Below are 23,692 nucleotides of genomic sequence, written 5' to 3'. Positions count from 1 at the left end.
TTTACTGTGGTTCGATAAGCCCATAGTACACTGGGTAGTTCGTCTACCCATAGTCCCTTAGCTCGGTCGAGGCGTGCCTTCAGTCCGCGGAGAATGGCTCTGTTCGTGACCTCCACTTGACCGTTTGCTTGAGGGTGCACCACCGAGGTGAAGTTTTGTTGAATTCCCATATCTTTGCACCAGTTCAGGAATTTAATATCCTCGAACTGCTTACCATTGTCAGAGATCAGTACTCGGGGTAGTCCGAAACGGCACACTATATTCTTCTAGAAGAAGTTCTGCACATTCCGCGCTGTGATCGTTGTGAGAGGTTCAGCTTCTACCCACTTAGTGAAATAATCAACTGCCACCACTAAGAACCTCCTCCGCCCTGTCGCTACCGAAAATGGTCCGAGTATATCGATCCCCCATTATGCGAAAGGCCATGGGCTGGTGAGGTATTTTAGGTTGGCGGCGGGCTGGTGGTGGATGTTGGCGTGCTTCTGGCACTTGTCACATCTTCTGACGAGCTCGATCACATCTGCCTTCATCGTTGGCCAGTAGTATTCCTGTCGTAGCGCTTTCTGGGCGAGTGCCCTGCCCCCCAAGTGTCCATTGCACAGGCCTTCATGAGTGTCGCGGAGCACGAGCTCGGCCTCAGAAGGTCGCAAGCAACGCAGATAAGGGAGAGTCCCATGCAGCAGGAAGCTCGCGAGCGGGTCGATCCAGCTCGGCTCTGCTTGCTCGACAAGACCGACCTCCCATGCCCCCCCGAGAATAATAGGCTAAGGCAAGTTCTCTATGTACACGGTTCTCAGGGTATTATCACTAGTGTTGGCTAACAAGGACAGGGCGTCGGCCTCAGTGTTCTCAGATCTCAGGATTTGCTTGATGAAGTGAGACTGGAAGTTGAGCAGAGCCTCTCTTACTTTGGTTAAGTAGGCGATCATGGTTGGCTCACGAGCTTCATATTCACTTGTAACTTGGTTGACCACGAGCTGAGAATCACTGCAGATGACGATGTGCTTGGCTTTCACTTCATTTGCTAGAGCCCACCCGGTTATTAATGCCTCATACTCCGCTTCATTGTTGGACGCCGCGAACTCAAAACGTAACGCATACTCCAGTTTCACCCTGCTTGGCCCATACGAAACGATTCCAGCTCCGCTGCCCTGCTGGTTGGACGAGCCATCCACGTGAAGGATCCAGGGCTCCTCATCCCAGCTCGGGTTCGATCTAACTAGGAGAGAAGCCGCACTGGTTGCTACCTCACGGTGCTCGAGCCCAACCGGCCGGGGAACCTCGGGCTCATCCGACCTGGGGGCCTCGGGCTCGATCGACTTGGGGACTTTGGTGCTGAAAGTGCATTCCGCGACAAAGTCAGCTAAGTCTTGGGCCTTGATAGCAGTTCGCGGCTTGTATTGGAGGTCGTATTTGCTGAGCTCGATGGCCCACTTTGTCAACCTACCAGAGACCTCTGGCCTGAGCAAGACTTTCCTCAGAGGCTTGTTGGTGAGGACGACGACAGTATGAGCTTGGAAGTATGGATGAAGCTTCCAAACTACAATGACTAGTGCATACGCCAACTTTTCGATCTTTGGATACCTCGTCTCTGCATCCTACAACACTTTGCTAACATAGTAGATAGGTCGTTGGAACCGATCTGCTTCTCTTATCAATACCGAACTGACCACCTCGTCACTTGCAGAGAGGTATAGCTCCAAAACATCACCCTCCTCTGGTCAGGTTAAGACTGGGATACTGGCGAGGTACCTTATCAGCTCGTCAAACGCAATCTGGCATTTTTCGGTCCATTCAAATTCTTTGATTTTAATTGCCTTAAAGAAAGGCATGCAGCGATCTACCGATTTGGACATGAAGCGACTTAGAGCAGCTATACGGCCATTCAGCCTCTGAACCTCCTTCAATTTCCGGGATGGTCTCATATCTAGGATTGCCTTAATTTTTTCTGGGTTGGCCTCAATGCCACGCCGATTGACGATGTACCCTAAGAATTTACTCGAGGTGACACCGAAGGCACACTTGTTTGGGTTTAGTTTCATGTTAAACTTACGCAAAATTTCGAAAATAGAATGCAAATCTTTTATTAAATCATTTAAAACTAAGTTTTGACGACCATGTCATCTACATAACATTCTATTTTCTTGCCGATCAATGACTCGAACAACTTATTTACAAGTCTTTGAAAGGTAGCATCGGCATTTTTCAGTCTGAAGGGCATGACCTTGTAACAGTACTGGCCTAGCTCAGTTATAAAAGTTGTTTTTTTCTTCGTCGGTAGGGTCCATTCTTATCTAGTTATAGCCTGAGTAGGCGTCCAAGAAACTCAGCAACTCATGCCCTGAGGTCGCGTCTACCAGGCGGTCAATCTTGGGGAGTGGGAAGCAATCCTTCGGATAAGCTCAGTTCAGGTCGGTATAATCGACGCACATGTGCCATTTACTATTAGCCTTCTTTACCAAGACTGGTTGGCTACCCACCTTGGGTAATGGACCTCTCTGATGAAGTTGGCTGCGAGGAGCTTCCCGACCTCCTCGTCAACTGCTCTCCAGCGCTCCGGGGCTAAGTTGCGTTTCTTCTGTCTAACGGGCCTAACTACAGGATCAGTATTTAGCTAGTGAGTTATGATGCTTTGGTCTATGCAGGGCATCTCTACCGTAGACCATGCAAAAACATCTAAATATTGAAGTAAAAAACTTACCAGTTGAGATCGTAGGGGCTCCTGGACTGAAGCGCCGATCTAGAGTGTCCGTGTTGGGTCCTCCGCCGAAATGGGCACGGGAACAGTCTCTTCCGTAGGAGCAGCTCGCTCTTCGCATTGCTTCGTAGGTCGCTACAGCTCGAGGTCGTCGGCCACCTTGGCTTTCCCTTTAAGGGCGGTGACGTAGCACTTGCGAGACTCGAGATGATTGCCTCGCGCTACCCCAACTCCGATGTCCGTGGGGAACTTCATCGCCAAATAATAGATGGAGACCACCGCACGTAGAGCCTAGGTGATGGGCTGCCCTATTATGGCATTGTACGGGGAGGGAGTTGCGACCACCAAGAAGTCGTGGTTGAGCCTTACTATGCTAGGCCATGTGCCGACCTCCACAGGTACTGTGATTCTCCCTAGGGGCCTGACTTCCTCTCCGCTGAAGCCTACCAAGGGAGTACTTGCGGGCTTGAGGTCGCTCTCTTGGAGCTGAAGCTTGTCGAATGCTGCCTTGAAAAGAATGTATGCCGAACTGCCGGAGTCGACGAGGACAAGCTTGACTTCAAAGTCATTAATCCTTATCTTCGCGACGAGCGCGTCATCATGGGGGTAGTGGACCCTGCGCGCGTCATCCTCGGTGAAGAAGATCGGGTCTTCTGTTCTTGGCCGCTTCGGGGGGTTCTGTTCTTCCCTTCCGACCTCATGGGCTGAAATCCGAGCTGCAGCCGAAGTGCAGCCCACGATGATCAAACCTCCGACGATCACATGAATAGTCCCCCGAACTGGTCTCTCTTCAGGGGGCTGCCTCTGCGGCTGCTCTACTTGCCTGCTGGTGGACTTGGGATCATCTCTACCTTGCTCCCCTTGCCGACCTGCTTTATTATTACTGTTTTGTACAAAATTTCTTAAGTATCTGCGATGAATGAGCTCTTCAATCTCATTGCGGAGGTTCTTACAAATTTCGGTACTATGACCGGGATCTTTACGAAAACTACAATATAGATTCTTATTTCATACATTGGGGTCCCCTTTCAGCCAGGGTGGCCACTTCACATATGGGGCATCTTTGATCGCCATAAGGATCTCGGCCCGCTTCGCGTTCAGGGTTGTATAGTCAGTTCTTTCTGCTGGAGGGGCTCGGAAAGGCTGACCTGGTCTTGCCCCCCGAGCTGGGTCTTTCTTCTTCTTGCTGTCCCTGTGGGTCGAGGACTCAGTTTCTCTTTTCCTCTTTTCAGGCACATTTTCATTCTTTTAGTTAATCTCCTCCTCCATCCCTATGAATTGGTCCGCGAGCTTGAGGAACTCGGTCACAGTCTTAGGCTGGTTGACAACTACATGCCACTTGAACTCCTTGTGCATTATGCCTCTCTTGGCTGTTGTGAGTCGCACTGCGGGGTCCAAGTGGGGTATCTCTAGGCAAGCGTCATTGAACCACTTGATATAGCTGCGGATAGGCTCCCCTTCTCTCTGGACTATGCCGAGGAGGCTTTCTTGGGTTCTCTGGCACCGCTTGCTGGTGACGAAATGGGAGGTAAAGACTTGCACGAATTGCGCCCAGCTTCTTATTGACCCGGGCGGGAGGTTCCTGTACCATGTGCGGGCTACAACTTTGAAGGTGGTGGAGAAGGCCACGCACATGCAGGACTCACTGGCCCTTGCCAAGTTCATCTGCGACTGGAAGGCGTCAACATGGTCATTTGGATCAAACAATCCGTCATACTTGTCCAAGGGAGGAAGCATGAAGTCCTTTGGCATAGGGACGGCTAGAAGTTCTGGAGACAGGGGGGACGGCACTGAGAGGAGTGGAGTGTCTTTCACTTCGTCCAAGCTCACCTCTTCCTTACCCTTGAGCTCGGGCAGGTTGTGAGTGGCAGTTTGGCGAGCTCGGCGGTGACTCCGCTGCTTCGCTGGCTCGGCGTTAGTACTGCTTGCTTCTATGTTGCCGAGCTCGATGGGCCCAGGATGGGGCTCAGATTGCTGCTGATGGCTGTGAACTGAAGGGCCTTGTCTACAGTCCACGGCCAAGACCTCGAACTGGTTCTCGGTGAGTGGAAGCTCGAACTATGAAGGTTGAGGCGACGCGGGTCTGACTGGCTGAGAGGCCCCCGACCTGACTATAGGCTGCGAGGTGGGGGGAGTAACTTGTCTTTCCCTCCTGCCAAGGGACGAGACCTAGCTTCCGAGAGGGTTTTGAGTTCGGGAGGTCTCTCCTCGGCGGGGGAGACGCTCACTGCGACGGTGGGGCTGGGCCTGCTGCATAGCGGGGTGTCGAGGTGGAACTTGCTGTAGATGCTAAGGCAGCGATGGGAATTACTGTTGGTACTTCTGTTGGTAGACGCGGTGGAGCATTTGTTGCTAGTATAGCTGAAACTGGTGGACCTACTGCATTTGAGCTTGCACAGCTCGCATGCAGTATACCAAGTTTTCTAGTTGGTTCTGTGCGGCCACCGGGAGAACTGACGGTTAGGGTAGGGACTCTATCCATGCAAATTTTGCATAAAGAGATTTTCAAAGTGTTAAATCATTTCTCCAGCCTCTGATATGTATGTAGCAAAAAGTTTTGGCCAAATAATACCAATATAAGCAATGAAAAAGAATACAAAGCTATACACTCACAATCTCATTCATAGAAAAACATAAACCTCAAATACATCCAAAGTCTTTTGACTTTTCCAAACAAGATAAAGACGAAAAGTATACAAGAAAAAAAAAACCCAAAATACATAATTCTTCGTATATATTCAAATCGGACTCATAAGCTGAATAAGGCAGGCCAAGCCTTACACTTTAAACAAAAAACACTATAAAATTTTGTCTTCATTCGGAGCAGATTCAAAAAACTAAAAAACAAATCAACTCCAAAAATAAAACTAAAAACTAAAAATGAGTAATATCCTTAAAAGACTATAAAAATGAAAAGCAGCATAGTACAAATTAATGGCGCAAAGAGTTGTGAGAGCACATGAACTTCTCCACTTTATTTTTGATCGGTGAATTGAAGTTGGGTCTAAACCTTCCAAATAAAGTTAAAAGGATGATGATTCCTTACGAGAAAAGAATAGGCCAGAAGGTCCACCATCAGGGAGCAAAGCCAACCTCACAGCACCTTCTTCAACAGTTAAAACACCGGTATTTTCGTTGATATCCGTTTTCACAAAACCAGGACAGACACAGTTTATGCAGAAATTGGGAAGCTTCTTTGCTAGAATCCGTGTATATGCATTGAGAGCCGCCTTAGAGACTATATAGGCAGACAAAGAAGGCCAGCCTCTAGATTCCAAAGAACCTTCCCTGAAATCCTTTAGAAACTCATTTATCACTTCATCCACTTTCTCTTCCGTGATGCCATCAATATCACTCAACACCTCTTTAGCTCTTTCATGGGAGATATGCTGCAACATTAAGAAAACCAGCGTCAATTATTCGGTAATGCATGCACAGCCTTCCACTCATTTAAATTCGTGTAAATTTCTGATTTACTTTTGCTTTAAATTCGACTTGTTTATCAGAAGTAAAATCATGGAGTATGAAGCAAAATGATATGATCTCCATATATATAGAATTGTGGTAGGAAAGAAGGCTAGGTGGTGCAAATTTTGCATCAGCTTTTTGAATGCAAGATTTATACTGCTAGCAAGTGCAAATGAGGACACTTTTGTATGAAATAATAATGCAAATCATAGTTGCAAACAAATATAAAACTGAACCAGATCAAAATTTGCATTCGATAAGATTTGTACTGCAAGCCAAGGATTTTAAAAACCAATTTAGAATCAGAATCGTTCTAGCCACCGGTTTTTGGGTTGACAATTCGATCATCTGGTTCGAACGCCCAGGTCGGTAGCTCACTGACCAAATCAACAGTATTTTACCAAGGATCGAGTTAAGGGTGAAACGGAACCGATTGCCTAGACGATTTCCAGGCCGAACACCCCGACCATATGGGTTAACGGGAAAACACTGCTACAGACAAACATAGCCTTACTAAAAATAAAATATATACAAAGTAAAATTCAGTTAATGGGGTAAAAGTAATAATTTGCTTCATTTGATAGTAGAAAAACCACCAAGATGCATGGGTCAGCCAGAATCTCAGAGTAGGAATGGCAACGGGGCAGGGATCATATTCTCCATCTCCGCCCCCGATTATGAAATTAGTCTCTATCCCCGATCTCTGATAGAGATGGTTCCCCACAGGGACCCGAATCTTCAAAATTTTTTAAATAACAGTATTTTTTTTTAAATGAATTTACTTATTATAAATAATGTTTTAAATATGGTTTGATATATATATATATATATATAATATAATAATAAATATTTAATATAAATAGCATTTTATACGGGAATTCTTATTAATCCCCGTCCCCATTCCCAGTACCCCACCAAAACAATCCCCATCCCTATCTGAGAGAAGTTAAGTTGTCGTTGCCTTCACATGCCACATGCAATTTCTTTCGTATAATACAATTAAGGATTGCCAATTGTTTTGATTCGAAGGAAGATTTTATACCTGTAGTTTCCCCATGGAAGAGGAAACATTAACAATTCTTGCTGAATCAGATAGCTGAAGGAGGGGAATAAGTGCTTCACTCAGTCTTTTAGCTCCATAGTAGTTTGTTTGCAGACATTCTTCTGTCAATTCGTAAGTTTCGCTTATTACTACTTCTTTCCAATTTGGTTTCTCATCTATTCTCTGCATCAATGTAACAACCTCAGTCTGTTTGGTAGCTAATAACACTATGGCACCCACATCCTCCACAATAATAAAATTTTCTCTTTGACCCAATAATTGTTTATCTATACAACAATTCTGGTTAGCAACTCTGCTAACAAGTTATATGGCTCACTAGGTTCAGCCGTTGAGATAAAGTTAACAATCGTTAATATGTTAAATAATAGATTCAGCTATCGCCTTGTGAGAAGCTTGATGAAAGGACTAGGTTGCAGAAAAAATAAGTAGGTTGATAAAAGGCGAGATTATACTCTACCTCAATAGTCAGAAGTTTCAGGAAAGCATCAAAGTCTACTATCGCTCCACTTATCCCAGCGTTGTTCACCTGCAAAGGATTCGATTTCTCTTTCATGTATTCATTTCATTTTGATGATTTAAAAAACATGTATTATAGGACTGCAAATGGATCGGATTGAATCCAAATCAGATATAAGTATATTCAAATTTAATTTGTTATATTCAGAACCGGATCATATCCATCAGATATCTAGCGACTTCAAATTGAATTCGGATTATAATTGGATCATTTTATGAATAAAATGAATCGAAATTTATTTGTACAAAACTTGAGCCTATGACATCAATTTAGTGAAAATAAAACATGCATTGAGACCAACTTCAGTGAAAGATATAAGATAATTTTTAAGTTATACATGAGCATATATATTTAAATCGAATTGAATCAGATTATATCGGATCAGAGGGGTAAATCCATATTTGATCCAATTCTAAATGGGTCAAATTCAGATCACCCTTAATAGGATCAAATTCAAATTCAGATAATGTTTGCAGCTAGCCCTAATGTATTTTTTGTTTTTTTAACAAAAACCAACTCGTCTCTGCTTTTCAATGCAAGGACACAGTTAAATGCAATTTTTTTTTCCAAGGTGGCAACTTAAAAAAACAAACGAAAACAAAAACATTCATGTTGTAATTTGAAAAATATTCCTTTTTAAGGGGTGTTCTACAACATGTTCATGCATATTCCATAAATCATATAACTTTTATACTAAAAACATTGTTTTTGTTTTAAAAACCAATATCATAAACATATAATATTTTTTTAATTTGAAACAAAACCAACTTATCTTTGCCTTTGAAAACAAAAACAGATACATTCATGTTGTAAAGCGTTGGTTCCAATTAAATAATGTTACCAAGATATCAAGCTTCCCAAAATGAGATTTGACAAAATCTCCCAGAGAAGCAATACTAGAGGGATCCATCACATCTAGCTGATGAAAAATCACATTACAGAGTCCGGTGGCTTTGAGATTTTCAACAGCCTGGAGACCCTTCTTCTCATCTCTAGCTGTTAACACCACCAGTACACCTTTAGATGCTAACTGTCGACAGATCTCCAGTCCAATCCCTTTATTGGCTCCTGTAACAACTGCACACCTGCAAAACAGACCCACAATTGGAGATGTTGGAGGATGCGATCAGAACGTTAACAGGAATGATTTGATTAATCTTAAGTAGCAAACATATCAACTACCTCTTTGTGGCAAGAGTAGGACTTTCGATTGTTTCCGCCATTTCGATGAATTTGTCCGGAGGATTATAGCCAAAGATCTCTTCTTTTTGGTCTGCAAGTGAAGGAGATGAGATATAGATCCTTATTGTCTCGTATAACCGACGGATGTTGGAACTAGAAATAGCTCATTAAGTGCAGATAGCTAGCTAGAAATGGTCCTATATATTCACAGGCCTCTTTGTTTTGTTTCTGGAAATTTTTGTGCTTTTCTAATATTTTAAATTAGACCGTTACCTCTGATTGATTAGTAAAAGTCAATTCACAGTAATATTGAGCTTGATGTGATTTTTAATCTCTCATGGATCTCACAATCCCAATCTCTCAAAAATTCTAGTCCATTTATCCGGCGCCGCCATGCCTCATATTTTCCATATACTTTCCTCTCTATATTCTAGAACTCACCATATATATATTATAGTGATATAAATCAATATAAATATTTTTAAAATTTAAATATTAGAAATAGTTCCGTCTAATATTTCAAAATATTAGAATTTTAAAATATAAATATTTTATATTTTTCAAAATATATTAAATCCATGTTTATCAAATGTTGCAAGGTGTGATATACATATTTTGGAACTTAAAAGAACGCATATTTGTTATGACACGTTCAGGAATTAAGGCTGAGTTTGGAAATATGTACTGTGCAGATATATACAAAATAATGCGAATTATAAGGTTTTGCATTCTACATATTTGTATTTGTACTTTATTTAAACTGAGTCCAAACAAAAATAAAAATAAAAATTGGTTGCAATACCAAACACCACATCAATATGCTGATTGAGTGCTAATGGTATGATCCAGGGTCGGGCTTGGTTTTTATCAAAATTTAAATGCATCCATCCCGAAATCCCAAGCCTGAAACAGTGTAAAATTGGGCCTAAAATCCAGCATGTGAACAGGTCTAATGGTCGGGGACAAAGCAAGGAACACATGAGATCCACTAACTCCACGATAAAGAATTTATGAGAAAGATGCCAAATGACCATCTGAGCTACTAGGTCATTAGAACTCAACCCATGATTATGAAGTAAAATATGTGAGACATGTCGTGTTCATTGTTTCAATCTTATTTACCTATTGACTTGTACCACCACCTTTGATCACCAAAAGACGGGAGGTTTGTTAAGGGAAGATTGAAATATGATCCCTGATGTAGTGCGATCTGGTCATTTCTATCTGGTAGGGGCTTCACTCTTAACTGGCAACAGAAAGCACCTGAGAAGGAGAAGAAGATGAAGGATTCCCGAGGAGCTCACCCGGCGGGAACATTCCGATGCTTAAGTTAGAACTCAGCAGAAAACTGAGAGAGTCAGGAAAAAATAAATGCCAAGAGTGAAAATGCGTCATTTTCAATTACCTTGCTCCTTGGAAATCGGGGCCTTTATATACTGATGCTCTGTCAAATCAGGTGTAACCGCCTCTGATTCTCTACTACAGCCGTTATTCGCCAGGCTGATTCGACTGGTGCAGGTAACCGTCGCAGAGTACGGTCCCGTCAGTTGAGAGACGTTACACAGAGCTGGTGTGCACAACGCCGTCTGACGTGAGACGTGGGCGCAGTCCTTTAGACTGGCAGGTGCTGCACCGCTAGACAAGAGATGTGGGAGCAGTCTGACAGGCATGGTCTTATCGGATAAGAAGTTTCCTGAAGACTCCGGGTTACTTAATAGCGAGCTCCTTCGTAGCGAGCTCCTTTGTAGCGAGCTCCAATAGCGGCTGCCTTGCAGCAAGCCATTCTGTAGTGAGTTGAAGCGAGTTGTAGGGAGTTGTCTTGTGGCGAGCTATTCATGCCGAGTTTTCAGTGAGCTCATTACGCCGAGTTGTGGCCAAGCTGTCATGCTGAGTTGTTATTTATGTCGAGTCATGTCCACGTGTCCCCTGGTTAGGAGGTCGGGTCAAATCATCCTCCATCAATTGCCCCCCACTCCTCGAGCTAAGGGTCTTGCTCTAGCGCGGGGAGTTCATGAAATGACGGGTGGATTTGACCCGCAATTCAAATTACTTTGACTGACCGCGCGTGGTTTTCAGGTTTTTCGGGCGCCAAAAAACATGCCAAACTGCCTTCAGTTTCGGAAGATGTGCGGTCGTCTTCATTGCGAGCCATTGGATTCGCTTCAATCGGAGTCGTTGGCTTTCAGGCACAGTGGCTATAAATAGGAGGACCCCAGGCCTTATTTTTTTTACACCAACTTGCTTTGCTTTCGGTTTTGAGGTCGCGCCTTCGCTTTGTTTGCTCGAGCTCTCCCCGTTCGCATCGCTTTCTCAGTTCATTTTTTTTTCTGGTGAGTCCCCTGTCTTGTCCAACAATGTCTGGGTACCCGTGGGACGGTAACCAGGGCGAGGTCTCCTCGAGCTCAGGGGGAGCTTGGGGTTTCCCTGAAGGGCGGTCTTTGGAGGCTCGGGAAGCCTCTGGTAATTTGGCTTCCACTTCCCGGGGTCGAGAGCCGGATAGCTTCGGCCCTTCCTCCATGTCTATGGAGAGACTTCAGGCCCTAGTCTTTCATTATAACCTCCCCAAGGATCTTATTTACGGCCTCCCATCCGGCAACTATCCTTCGGAACACGATCACGACAAGATCGGGATCTTTGAGGAGCAGCTCGTTGCTAGTCTCTGACTCCCTCTACACCCTTTGATAGTCAACATAAACCAACTGCACCCGAACTCTGTTTGGAACTTGGTGGGGACTATTTCCCTGTTCTTTGAGTACTGTCTTCCTCTTTCCCTTGATACCTTTGCCTCTATCTTGTCAATTAAGAATGCCTCCCCCGGAGCCCCTCAAGAAAGGCGCTCTTATTACTTTTCCCCCCGTCCGGGCTTTAAGCTTCTCTACGAGCTGCCTAACAGGATCCCAGCCAGGAAGCGGGGTTATTTTGTAGTTCGCAACTCCGAGGGGTGGCCCTTTCCAACCCACTGGAGGGCCGCCATTCAGGATCCGGGCGTTGACTTGGACCCGAAGGTTCGGGAAACGCTGCAGTCCTGGGCGGGGGTCGGCTTTCTCTGTTCGGATTACTTGGCTGAGGACAAGCTCGTGCAGTTACCTTTAGGTCGCCTTCTCTCTCTTTTTTTTTTTGAGGTTGCGGACCCAGCCTTTGTTCCGCCACCGGAGGTCCCACCTGTGTCGTTCGAGGGAGTAGTCGCGGGAGGCGAAGAAGAAGAGGTCCCACCCCAGGGGCAATACCCTCTAGCCACGCGGTCCGGCCCCACCGTCTTCCCACGGTTTCCTACCGAGGGGAGGGATGAAAGAGTCGCCAACTTCCTCATGGCCTCGTGGACGAGCCGGCAGGCGGTCAGTCATGATGTGATCACGGACTAGGGCGGGATGCACCCTAGGTCGTTCTCCAAGCTGGCCTTGACTCACTACATGGTGGTAAGTGCCTGCTTCTTCCCTTTTTCTCCCCCCTTTCTCTTTTTCTTTTGTTTTTTTTTTTACTTACCTCGGCTTTCTATTGGCAGCTGAACTCCGCCATCCACTCCATGGCCTGTCAGACTTCTATTCACTCCCAGGACGCCACCAAACAGAGGTAGGAAGTGTGGAGGCTCCAACGTGAGCTCAACCAGGCCTGGGGTGAGGTCCTCCAGGCTTAGAAGGGGAGCGAGGCTCAGGAGCTGCTCGTTAGGGACCAGGAAGCGCGGATCTCCCGATTGTTTGAGGAGAGCGCCCGTTACAGGGAGGAGTCTTCGAGGGTGACAACGGAGAGGGAGCATCTTCGTCAGCGGGTCCAGAGCTTGGAGTCCACGCTCCATGAGCGCACCCAAAACTTCAACGCCGCGGTGGAGGAAGAGCGGAATAAGGCGGTGGAGGACTTTAAAGAGTCCCAGCAGTTCCATGACCTCCATGTCGAGTGTGGCTCAAAGTCCTACCGTTCAAGGTTCAAACTTTGAATACGTGACAATGAAGGACCTGGCCCTAGAGACGGCGGACACTACAAAGGAGGAGGAGCCCGACTCCCTGGAGGAGAGTGACGAGGACGTAGAGGTGGTGGGACATTGAGGCTGGTTGCTATTTTTTTTTCTTCTTTCGAATGAATCTCTTGGAGTGGTTGTTCTCGGGCAGTTGAGCTCGGTTTTCTTTTTTCTTTTTGCCTTGATGTACTTTCCCGGGTTGTTAGGCCCAGTTTTTTTTTTAAGAACTAGTAATGAAATGTTCCTCTCTTTTTTTTGCTAAGTGATTTACTCCTTGTCCGAAGTGACTATTTCACTCAAACTGTTAGAGCTAAGTACCCGAAGTGGGGTTTCTCGACTATCGTCACCCCGAGTTGTCTCCCCGTACTTAGTAGGGGTGATTTTATGATGTACACTGAGGTGAGCAACATAATAAAACATATGTCCGACCTGTCTACACCTGGGTTACTGAAGTTGAAGTCGGTTGTCCCTAACGAGTCTAACTTGTATACCGGGGTGGGCTATGCATCACAGGATTCACACCCGAGCTGCCTACGCCTTTGGTATTAATACTTAGGCTATGCCGATGAAGCGGTTAAGTCTTATACGATGTCGAGGCCTTCGTTAGCTCGGCGTTTTAGCCCTTAGGCTGGGGGAGTGACTTATAGTCCACTCTGTTCGCTCATGCCGAAGAGGCGACTAGGTCTTATAGTGCCGAGGTCTTTTGTTAGCATGGCGTATTGGCCTTTAGGCTCTAGGAGCGACTACGGTCCATCCCCTTCTGGAGTTCGCCCATGCCGAAGAGGCAACTGGGTCTTATAGTGTCGAGGTCTTTTTTTAGGTTGGCGTATTGGCCCTTAGGCTCTGGGAGTGACTACGGTCCACCCCCTTCTGTAGTTCGCCCATGCCGAAGAGGCAACTGGGTCTTATAGTGCCGAAGTCCTTTGTTAGCTCGGCGTGTTGGCCCTTAGGATCTAGGAGTGACTACGGTCCACCCCCTTCTGAAGTTCACACATGCCGAAGAGGCGACTGGGTCTTATAGTGCCGAGGTCCTTTGTTAGCTCGGCGTATTGGCCCTTAGGCTTGGAGAGCGACTTGTAGTCCACTCAGCTCGGTGATTACAGGTAATATTGTCTTAAGTTGACAATATTCCATGCCTGATGTACGTGTTTCCCTTCTAGGGTTTTGAGCTCATACATTCCTTCCCCGAGCACCCACTTTACTCGATAGGGTCCTTCCCAATTTGGCCCGAGCTTACCAACACCGGGCTCAAGCACCATAACATTACGAAGGACCAGGTCTTCGACGCGGAGGTTCCACTTCTTGATGCAGGCATTATAGTACTGAGCTACTCTCGGCTGGTAGGCCGCGATCCTAATGTATGCGAGGTCTCGTACCTCGTCAAGTAGGTCAAGGTTGGTGCGTATCTCGTCTTCGTTTGTTTTGTCGTCATACACTTCTAGACGTAGCGGGGGAACCTCAACCTCGGCTAGGATGACTGCTTCAGTGCCATAAGTGACGTTGAAGGGGGTCTCGCCTGTTGCAGTCTTTACCGTGGTCTGATAGGCCCATAGTACATTGGGTAGTTCATCCCATAGTCCCTTAGCTCGGTCGAGGCGTGCCTTCAGTCCGCGGAGAATGGCTCTGTTCGTGACCTCCGCTTGACCATTTGCTTGAGGGTGCACCATCGAGGTGAAGTTTTGTTGAATTCCCATATCTTTGCACCAGTTCTGAAATTTAATATCCTCGAACTGCTTACCATTGTTAGAGATCAGTACTCAGGGTAGTCCGAAACGGCACACTATATTCTTCTAGAAGAAGTTCTGCACATTCCGCGTTGTGATCGTTGTGAGAGGTCCAGCTTCTACCCACTTAGTGAAATAATCAACTGCCACCACTAAAAACCTCCTCTGCCCTGTCGCTGCCAGAAATGGTCTGAGTATATCGATCCCCCATTGTGCGAAAGGCCACGGGTTGGTGATGTATTTTAGGTCGGTGGCGGGCTGGTGGTGGAACATGGCGTGCTTCTAGCACTTGTCACATCTTCTGACGAGCTCGATCGAATCTGCCTTCATCGTTGGCCAGTAGTATCCCTATCGTAGCGCTGTCTGGGCGAATGCCCTGCCCCCCAAGTGTCCACCATACAGGCCCTCATGAGTGTTGCGGAGCACGAGCTCGGCCTCAGAAGGTCGTAAGCAGCGCAGATAGGGGAGCGTGTATGACCTTCGGTACAGTCGCTCGTTTATCATGACGTATTTGGCTGCTTGGCGCTCTACCCTTCTGGTGGCATTACGATCCATAGGGAGGGTCCTGTGCAGCAGGAAGCTCGCGAGCGGGTCAATCCACTCTGCTTGCCCGATAGGACCGACCTCCCCTGCTCCCCCCCCCAAGAATGCTAGGCCGAGGCAAGTTCTCTATGTACACGATTCTCATGGTATTATCATTGGTGTTGGCTAACCAGGACAATGCGTCGGCCTCAGCATTCTCAGATCTCGGGATTTGTTTGATGAAGTGAGACTAGAAGTTGAGCAGAGCCTCTCTTATTTTGGCTAAGTAGGTGATCATGGTTGGCTCGCGACCTTCATATTCACATGTAACTTGGTTGACCACGAGCTGAGAATCACTGCAGATGACGATGTGCTTGGCTTTCACTTCATTTGCTAGAGCCAGCCTCGCTATTAACGCCTCGTACTCCGCTTCATTGTTGGACGCCGTGAACTCAAAGCGTAACGCATACTCCAGTTTCACCCCGCTTGGCCCATACAAAACGATTCCAGCTCCACTACCCTGCTGGTTGGACGAGCCATCCACGTGAAGGATCCGGGGCTCCTCATCCTAGCTCGGATTCGATCTAACTATGAGAGAAGCTGCACTGGTTGCTACCTCACGATGCTCGAGCCCAACCGGCCTAGGAACCTCGGGCTCATCCGACCTGGGGGCCTCGGACTCGACCGGCCTGGGGATTTCGGTGCTGAAAGTGCATTCTGCAACAAAGTCAGCTAAGCCTTGGGCCTTGATAGCAAATCGTGGCTTGTATTGGAGGTCGTATTTGCTGAGCTCGATGGCCCACTTTGTCAACCACTAGAGACCTCGGGCTTGAGCAAGACTTGCCTCAGAGGCTTGTTGGTGAGGACGACGACAGTATGAGCTTGGAAGTATGGACGGAGCTTCCGAGCTGCAATGACTAGCGCATACGCCAACTTTTCGATCTCTGGATACCTCGTCTCTGCACCCTGCAACACTTTGCTAACATAGTAGATAGGTCGTTTGACCCGATCTACTTCTCTTATCAATACCGAGATGACCACCTCGTCACTTGCAGAGAGGTACAGCTCCAAAACATCACCCTCCTCGGGTCAGGTTAAGACTGGGATATTGGCGAGGTACCTTTTGAGCTCGTCGAACGCGAACTGGCACTCTTCAGTCCATTCAAAGCCTTTGCTTTTAATTGCCTTAAAGAAAGGCAGGCAGCGATCTGCCGATTTGGACATGAAGCAGCTCAGAGCGGCTATACGGCCATTCAGCCTCTGATCCTCCTTCAATTTCCGGAGTGGTCTCATATCTTGGATTGCCTTAATTTTTTCCAGGTTGGCCTCAATGCCACGCCGATTGACGATGTACCCTAGGAATTTACCCGAGGTGACACCGAAGGAACACTTGTTTGGGTTTAGTTTCATGTTAAACTTATGCAAAATTTCGAAAATAGAATTCAAATCTTTTATTAAATCATTTGAAAACTGAGTTTTGATCACCATGTCGTCTACATAACATTCTATTTTCTTGCAGATCAACGGCTCGAACAACTTATTTACAAGTCTTTGGAAGGTAGCCCCAGCATTTTTCAGTCTGAAGGGCATGACCTTGTAACAGTACAGGCCTAGCTCAGTTATAAAAGTTGTTTTTTCTTCATTGGTAGGGTCCATTCTTATTTGGTTATAACCCGAGTAGGCATCCAAGAAACTCAACAACTCATGCCCTGAGGTCGCATCTACCAGGCGGTCAATCTTAGGGAATGGGAAGCAACCCTTCGGATAAGCTCGGTTCAAATCGGTATAATCGCTGCACATGCGCCATTTACCGTTGGCCTTCTTTACCAAGACTGGGTTGGCTACCCAGCTCGGGTAATGGACCTCTCTAATGAAGTCGGCTGCGAGGAGCTTCCCGACCTCCTCGTTAACTACTCTCCAGCGCTCCGGGGCTAAGTTGCGTTTCTTCTGTCTAACGGGCCTCAGGATCAGTATTTAGCCTGTGAGCTACGATGCTAGGGTCTATGTTGGGCATCTCTACCGCGGACCATGCAAAACCATCTAAATTTTGAAGTAAAAAACATACCAGTTGATATCGTAGGGGCTCCTGGACTGAAGCGCCGATCTGGAGTGTCCGAGTTGGGTCCTCCGCCGAAGTGGGCACGAGAACAGTCTCTTCCGTTGGTGCAGCTCGCTCTTCGCATTGCTCTGTAGGTCGCTCCAACTCGAGGTCGTCAGCCACCTTAGCTTTCCCTTTGAGGGTGGCAACGTAGCACTTGCGAGACTCGAGCTGATCGCCTCGCGCTACCCCAACTCTGAAGTCCGTGGGGAACTTCATCGCCAACTAATAGGTGGAGACCACTACACGTAGAGTGTGGGTGATGGGCTGCCCTATTATGGCGTTGTACGGGGAGGGAGTTGCGACCACCAAGAAGTCGTGGTTGAACCTTACTATGCTAGGCCAAGTGCCGACCTCCACAGGTACTATGATTCTCCCCAGGGGCCTGACTTCCTCTCCGCTAAAGCCTACCAAGGGAGTACTTGCGGGCTTGAGGTCGCTCTCTTGGAGCTGAAGCTTATCGAATGCCGCCTTGAAAAGAATCTCTGCCGAACTGCCGGAGTCGACGAGGACACGCTTGACTTCAAAGTCATTAATCCTTATCTTCACGACGAACGCGTCATCGTGGGGGTAGTGGACCCCGCACGCATCGTCCTCGGTGAAGAAGATCGGGTCTTCTGTCCTTGGCCGCTTTGGGGGGTTCTACTCTTCCCTTCCGACCTCACGGGTTGAAATCCGAGCTGCAACCGAAGTGTAGCCCACAATGATCGAACCTCCGACGATCACATGAATAGTCCCCCGAACTGGTCTCTCTTCAGAGGGCTGCCTCTGCGGCTGCTCTGCTTGCCAAATGTTGGACTCGGGATCATCTCTACCTTGCTCCCCCTGCCAACCTGCTTTATTATTACTATTTTGTACAAAATTTCTTAAGTATCCGTGACGAATGAGCTCTTCTGTCTCATCGCGGAGGTTCTTACAACTTTTGGTATTGTGACTATGATCTTTACGAAAACTATAATACAAATTCTTATTTCTTACATTGGGGTCCCCTTTCAGCCGGGGTGGCCACTTTACATATGGGGCATCTTTGATCGCCATAAGGATCTCGGCCCGCTTCGCGTTCAGGGGTGTATAGTCAGTTCTTTCTGCTGGAGGGGCTCGGAAAGGCTGACATGGTCTTGCCCCCCGTGCTGGGTCTTTCTTCTTCTTGCTATCCTCGTGGGTTGAGGACTCAGTTTCTCTCTTGGCTGCTGTGAGTCGCACTGCGGGGTCCAAGTGGGGTATCTGTAGGCAAGCGTCATTGAACCGCTTGATATAGTTGCGCATAGGCTCCCCTTCTCTCTAGACTATGTCGAGGAGACTTTCTTGGGTTCTCAAGCACCACTTGCTGGTGACGAAATGGGAGGTAAAGACTTGCATGAACTGCGCCCAGCTTCTTATTGACCCGGGTGCAAGGTTCCTGTACCATGTGCAGGCTACTCCTTTGAAGGTGGTGGAGAAGGCCATGCACATGCAGGACTCACTGGCCCTTGCCAAGTGCATCTGCGACTGGAAGGCATCGACATGGTCATTTGGATCGAACGATCCGTCATACTTGTCCAAGGGAGGAAGCTTGAAGTTCTTTAGCATAGGGACGGCTAGAAGTTCTGGAGACAAGGGGACGGCACTGAGAGGAGCGGAGTGGCTTTCACTTCGTCTGAGCTCACCTCTTCGTTACCCTTGAGCTCGGGCAGGTTGTGAGTGGCAGTTCGGCAAGCTCGGTGGCGTCTCCGTTGCTTCGCTGGCTCGGTGTTAGTACTGCTTGCTTCAGTGTTGTCGAGCTCGATGAGCCCAAGGTGGGGCTCGGATTGCTACTGATGGTTGTGAACTGAATGGCCTTGTCTATAGTCCGCGGTCAGCACCTCGAGCTGGTTCTCGGCGAGCAGAAGCTCGAACTGTGAAGGCCGAGGCAACGCGAGTCTGACTGGCTGAGAGGCCCCCGACCTGACAACAGGTTGCGAGGTGGGGGGAGTAACTTGTCTTTCCTTCCTGCCATGGGACGAGACCTGGCTTCCGAGAGGGTTCTGAGTTCTGGAGGTCTCTCCTCGGCGGGGAGACGCTCGCTGCGACGGTGGGGCTGGGTCTGCTGCATAGCAGGGTGTCAAGGTGGAAGTTGCTGTTGATGCTAAGGCAGCGGTGGGAACTGTTGCTGGTACTGTTGTTGGTAGACGTGGTGGAGCATTTGCTGCTGGTACAACTGGAACTGGTGGACCTACTGCATTTGAGCTTGCACAGTTCGCATGCAGTGTACCAAGTTTTCTAGTTGGTTTTGTGCGGCCATTGGGAGAACTGACGGTATTGCAAAAGTCGCCTGTACCGGCGAAGGGAGTGGAGAATTTACTGGCGCCATGACCTGAGGCGTGCTCAGGGTAGGGACTCCGTCCGCGGAGAGGGGTACAGTGAACTGGCCAATGCAAACTATAGGGAGCTGAGATCGTTCCCTGGAGGTGTTTTGGTCAGCACTTCATCCGGCGTTACTGGAGGAAGCCATTGAAGTCTTACTGAAGTTGCTTGGTGAGAGGCTTTTTGAAGTGTTTCCCACAGATGGCGCCAAATGATGTAACGCGATCTGGTCACTCCTATCTAGCAGGGGCCTCTCTCCTAGATGGCAACGGACAGCACCTGAGAAAGAGAAGAAAACGAAAGATTCCCGGGGAGCTTGCCTGGCGGGAACACTCTGATGCTTAAGTTAGAACTCAGCGGAAAACTGAGAGAGTTACGAAGAAATAAATGCCAAGAGTGAAGATGCGCCATTTTCGATTACCTTGCCCCTTGGAAATCGGGGCCTTTATATACTAATGCTCTGTCAAATCGGGTGTAACCGCCTCTGATTCTCTACTACAGCCATTATTCGCCAGGCTGATTCGACTGGTGCAGGTAACCGTCACAGAGTACGGTCCCGTCAGTTGAGAGAGGTTACGCAGAGCTGCCGTGCACGACGCTGCCTGACGTGAGACGTGGGCGCAGTCCTCTGGACTAGCAGGTGCTATGCCGCCAGACAAGAGACGTGGGAGCAATCTGACAGGCACGGTCTTGTCGAATAAGAAGTTTCCCGAAAACTTCGAGTTACTCAATAGCGAGCTCCTTCGTAGCGGGCTCCTTTGTAGCAAGCTCCAATAGCGGCTGCCTTGCAGCAAGCCATTCTGTAGCGAACTGTAGCGAGCCGTCTTGTGGCGAGCTATTCATGCTGAGTTTTCAGCGAGCTCATTACGCCGAGTTGTGGCCAAACTGTCATGCTGAGCTGTCATTTACGTCAAGTCATGTCCACGTGTCCCCTGGTTAGGAGGTCGGGTCAAATCACCCTCCATCAATCCCAAAATAGGTATTTTATGAAAATGATTTTAACAATTTTTCCTCCAATATATGTCTTGAATTTGATAAAAATACCTTTATTTATAAGATTTTATTTTATGTTTTTCTATTTTAACTTATCCATTTTAATACTTTATCACATCTAAATTTCACCCTTCAAAGTCATTTCAAATTTATTTTTTAATACAAAAAAAAAAATTCCTTAAACCTCCTCCTAAAATAATGTATACCATTATAAAGTTGATACGTGCCTTGATTTTAGTGCAGATCATAAAAGTTATGTTTAATTTATATCTTTATCCTGTACTAAACATATATACATAACATATGCCCTTATACTAATATTATATAAATTAAATACTTATCTCGAAGTTTTATGCATATCATAGTGGTTAAATCCAAATGTCATATATCATATATATATATATATATAGGTAATACTTGCACTCACCTCTTACATTAGTTTTAATAAATATTAAAACCTCCACATCATTATCCTTGAACATCCCCTATAGATGATTTTACTGCTAAATGAGAGAAATATCAATGGTACCCTTACAGGATTTCGGATGTTTAAATCCAATACCTAAAATGCCCAACTTGTGGGTTTGCAGCTTGATTTTTGCCATGGCCAAAGGTTAGAAACGTACTCAATCTACCCCTCCCAAGACCCTAGATATATAGCTGGACTAACATTGGATTGGATGATGGCTTTATGATAGATCAAAACCATTAATATCGAGTCTCATCCTCTAAATACTACCTATAAAATTGGGCCCAATCCAAGGTTCACATGTAATCTAAAATTTTGATCTTTACTTTTACAAAATGTCAATAACGAACAAAAAAAAAATCATTGGATGGCATGTGGTTAATGGGATTAATTTCGGTGATCGATTTTCCAAGTTAAGAAAAATAATTTGCAAGTTCTCTTGACTTGAATTTTTGTGCTTATTTCCATTAGTTTCAATTTTAGATTTCGGTGTTCCATTTTATTCCCAGTGAAATTGCCAAAAATTAGAAAATAAAAGAAAGTCTTTCACCTATAACCTTCCATGTCGAATATGTTGTCCCTCTTGCCACAAGAGAAGCCGAAACAATTAATGTAGCAATGACAAAAGACTCAAAGTTCTATTTTGGATTTGCCAATCATCCATATCCATATGACATGGTCTGCAAGTTGCAATGCATTGCATTGAATGCCGAATGCTTGCCTCTCCAATTATTAGAATATTAGCTAAGGAAACTTCAGAGAGAAAAGGTCATCAATCTACACAATCCTACAAACAGTCATAACATACTTCTTAAGGTCTCATGGTCATGGTTGTTTCCTCGCCTAAGAGGCAACATTGAAGACTTTCCATCTTCACCAGTTGATTTCTACAGTCTATTAAATATTCTCAATGATAATAGTTTCATTGAAAATTATGGTACTTTGCAATAGACACATTAAGATCACCTCAGATAATTGTTTTCATTTCAAATTATTACAATAGCAGAAGAATTGTGCACAGGTGCTAGTTTAAGATGAAATATGTAGCTTATTCCAATTACAAAGAATGCTTTAGGTGCTTAATTTACTTACTCCGTGCACTCCTTGATTCCATTCCAATAAACACCTTAATACAGGCAGTGGAAGCTGCTACAACAAGTCTATACCCATTGGCCCATTGGCCTTCAACGTAGAATATGTTCAATGCTGGTAACCAATGGCACATCCCTAAACAACGTGGTGCTTGTCGCCCTAAGGACTTTTGACGAATTAGTTTGGTGACAAGCCAATACAAGATATTGTCCAAGGTTCTATCCTATCAGGTAAAAAAGGTTCTCCCCACAATTATCATCAAGAGACTTTCATCCAAGAGGGACAAATATCATATATATCAACTATTAATAGCTAATGAGTGTATGGACTTAGAAAATCAAGGGGAAAGGGCATTGTATGTAAGTTGGATCTAGAAAAATCTTATAATCTAATAGATTAGGGGTTTTTTATTGAGATCTTGAGGAAATGTGGGTTTAGTGAAAGATGGTGTAAGTGGGTAAAAGGGTGCTTACAATCTTGCCATTTCTCAGTGTTATTGAATGGGGTGGTCAAAGGCTTCTTTGGAGCTTTAAGAGGAGTTAGACAAGGCAACCCCTTATCTCCTTTTCTCTTTACTATCATAGTGAAGGTTTTTAGTAGATTGATATAGAAAGCAAATGAAGTGGGCCTAATAAAAGGGTGGAGAGTAGGAGGGGATGGGATAGTGATAACTCACTTACAGTTTGCAAATGATCATATTATACTCTTTTGTGAGAATGAGGGAGATGAAGGAGCTACTTTTGAGAGTGTAACAAATTTTAAGATTAATCTAAACAAAAGTGTAGTGACTGTGGTCAATTTAGACCAAGAAGTGATTGAAATGTGGGCAAGGGAATTGGGATGTTTAACAAGTGGCTGGCATTTGAAATATTTAGGACTTCCGCTAGGTGCAAACCCTAAATCCCTTGACTTTTGGGCTCCAATAGTGGAGAGATTTGAAAGGAAACTAGCAAGGAAGAAAAGAAATTGCATTTCATTAAGAGGGAAGATCACACTAATCAAATCTACTTTAGCAAACCTCCTTGTATATTACCTCTTGGTGTTTAACATGCCTTCAGTCATTGCTAAAAAATTAGCAAAGATAATGAGGAATTTTCTGTGAGAACTGGGAGAAGCCAAGAAAAATAATCTAATTAGATGGAAAATAGTGTGCAGGAGGAAGGAATGTGGTGGACTGAGATTAGAGAAACTAATTGAAAAGAACTTATCTCTATTAGGAAAATGGATGTAGAGAAATGCCAAAAATTCTTGTTGCTTCAGATAACATCTTTTTGTATGGCAACAAGAAATGATGTAAAAATCCCAGAAATTACTTTTGCTACAGATAATACCTTCTTCATTGATAATAAGAATTGATGCTAACATAATGAAAACGAAACTCTACTTTCTGGAGAGAAAAAACAAAAGCACAATGAGTGAGATAAGATGGACCAAAAAAGACGTGAAACTCTCTTTTATTTTGGGAAAATTCCCAATTAGTACCCTTCACTTTGAGTCTAATGCCACTTTAGTCCCCAAGCTTTAAAATGCGACAATTCAGTATCCAAACTTTCAAAACGTGACAATTCAATATCTATCGTTAACTAGCTATT

The 23,692-nt window shown here is 45.7% G+C and overlaps 1 protein-coding gene across 2 annotated transcripts; it reads right to left on the bottom strand.

Moving 5' to 3' along the window:
• Nucleotides 1-5,321: 5,321 nt before the first annotated feature.
• Nucleotides 5,322-9,155, bottom strand: LOC148790767 (short-chain dehydrogenase/reductase 1-like). Of its 2 annotated transcripts, XM_088889275.1 has the most exons (5): nt 8,929-9,155; nt 8,588-8,831; nt 7,687-7,755; nt 7,209-7,391; nt 5,322-6,087 (listed from the first exon to the last, which is right to left on the bottom strand). In XM_088889275.1, exons 1-5 carry the CDS (start codon nt 8,967-8,969, stop codon nt 5,722-5,724), a joined length of 903 nt encoding a protein of 300 aa, XP_088745401.1. In that variant the 5' UTR covers nt 8,970-9,155; the 3' UTR covers nt 5,322-5,721. The 2 variants fall into 2 exon arrangements, with proteins under 2 accessions (XP_088745401.1, XP_088745402.1); XM_088889276.1 differs by lacking the exon at nt 7,209-7,391.
• Nucleotides 9,156-23,692: the final 14,537 nt, after the last annotated feature.

Source organism: Nelumbo nucifera, chromosome 6 (assembly GCF_055504915.1).
Source record: "Nelumbo nucifera cultivar China Antique chromosome 6, China Antique-T2T, whole genome shotgun sequence".
Lineage (NCBI taxonomy): Eukaryota > Viridiplantae > Streptophyta > Magnoliopsida > Proteales > Nelumbonaceae > Nelumbo > Nelumbo nucifera.
This window is presented reverse-complemented; position numbering and strand designations above follow the sequence as displayed.

Coding starts and splice junctions, on each gene's coding strand:
- LOC148790767 (XM_088889275.1), bottom strand. CDS start 8,969: ATGGCGGAAACAATCGAAAGTCCTACTCTTGCCACAAAGAG. Junction 8,832..8,928: donor CCTACTCTTGCCACAAAGAG/GTAGTTGATATG, acceptor TCTGTTTTGCAG/GTGTGCAGTTGTTACAGGAG. Junction 6,088..7,208: donor CTTCCATGGGGAAACTACAG/GTATAAAATCTT, acceptor TTAATGTTGCAG/CATATCTCCCATGAAAGAGC.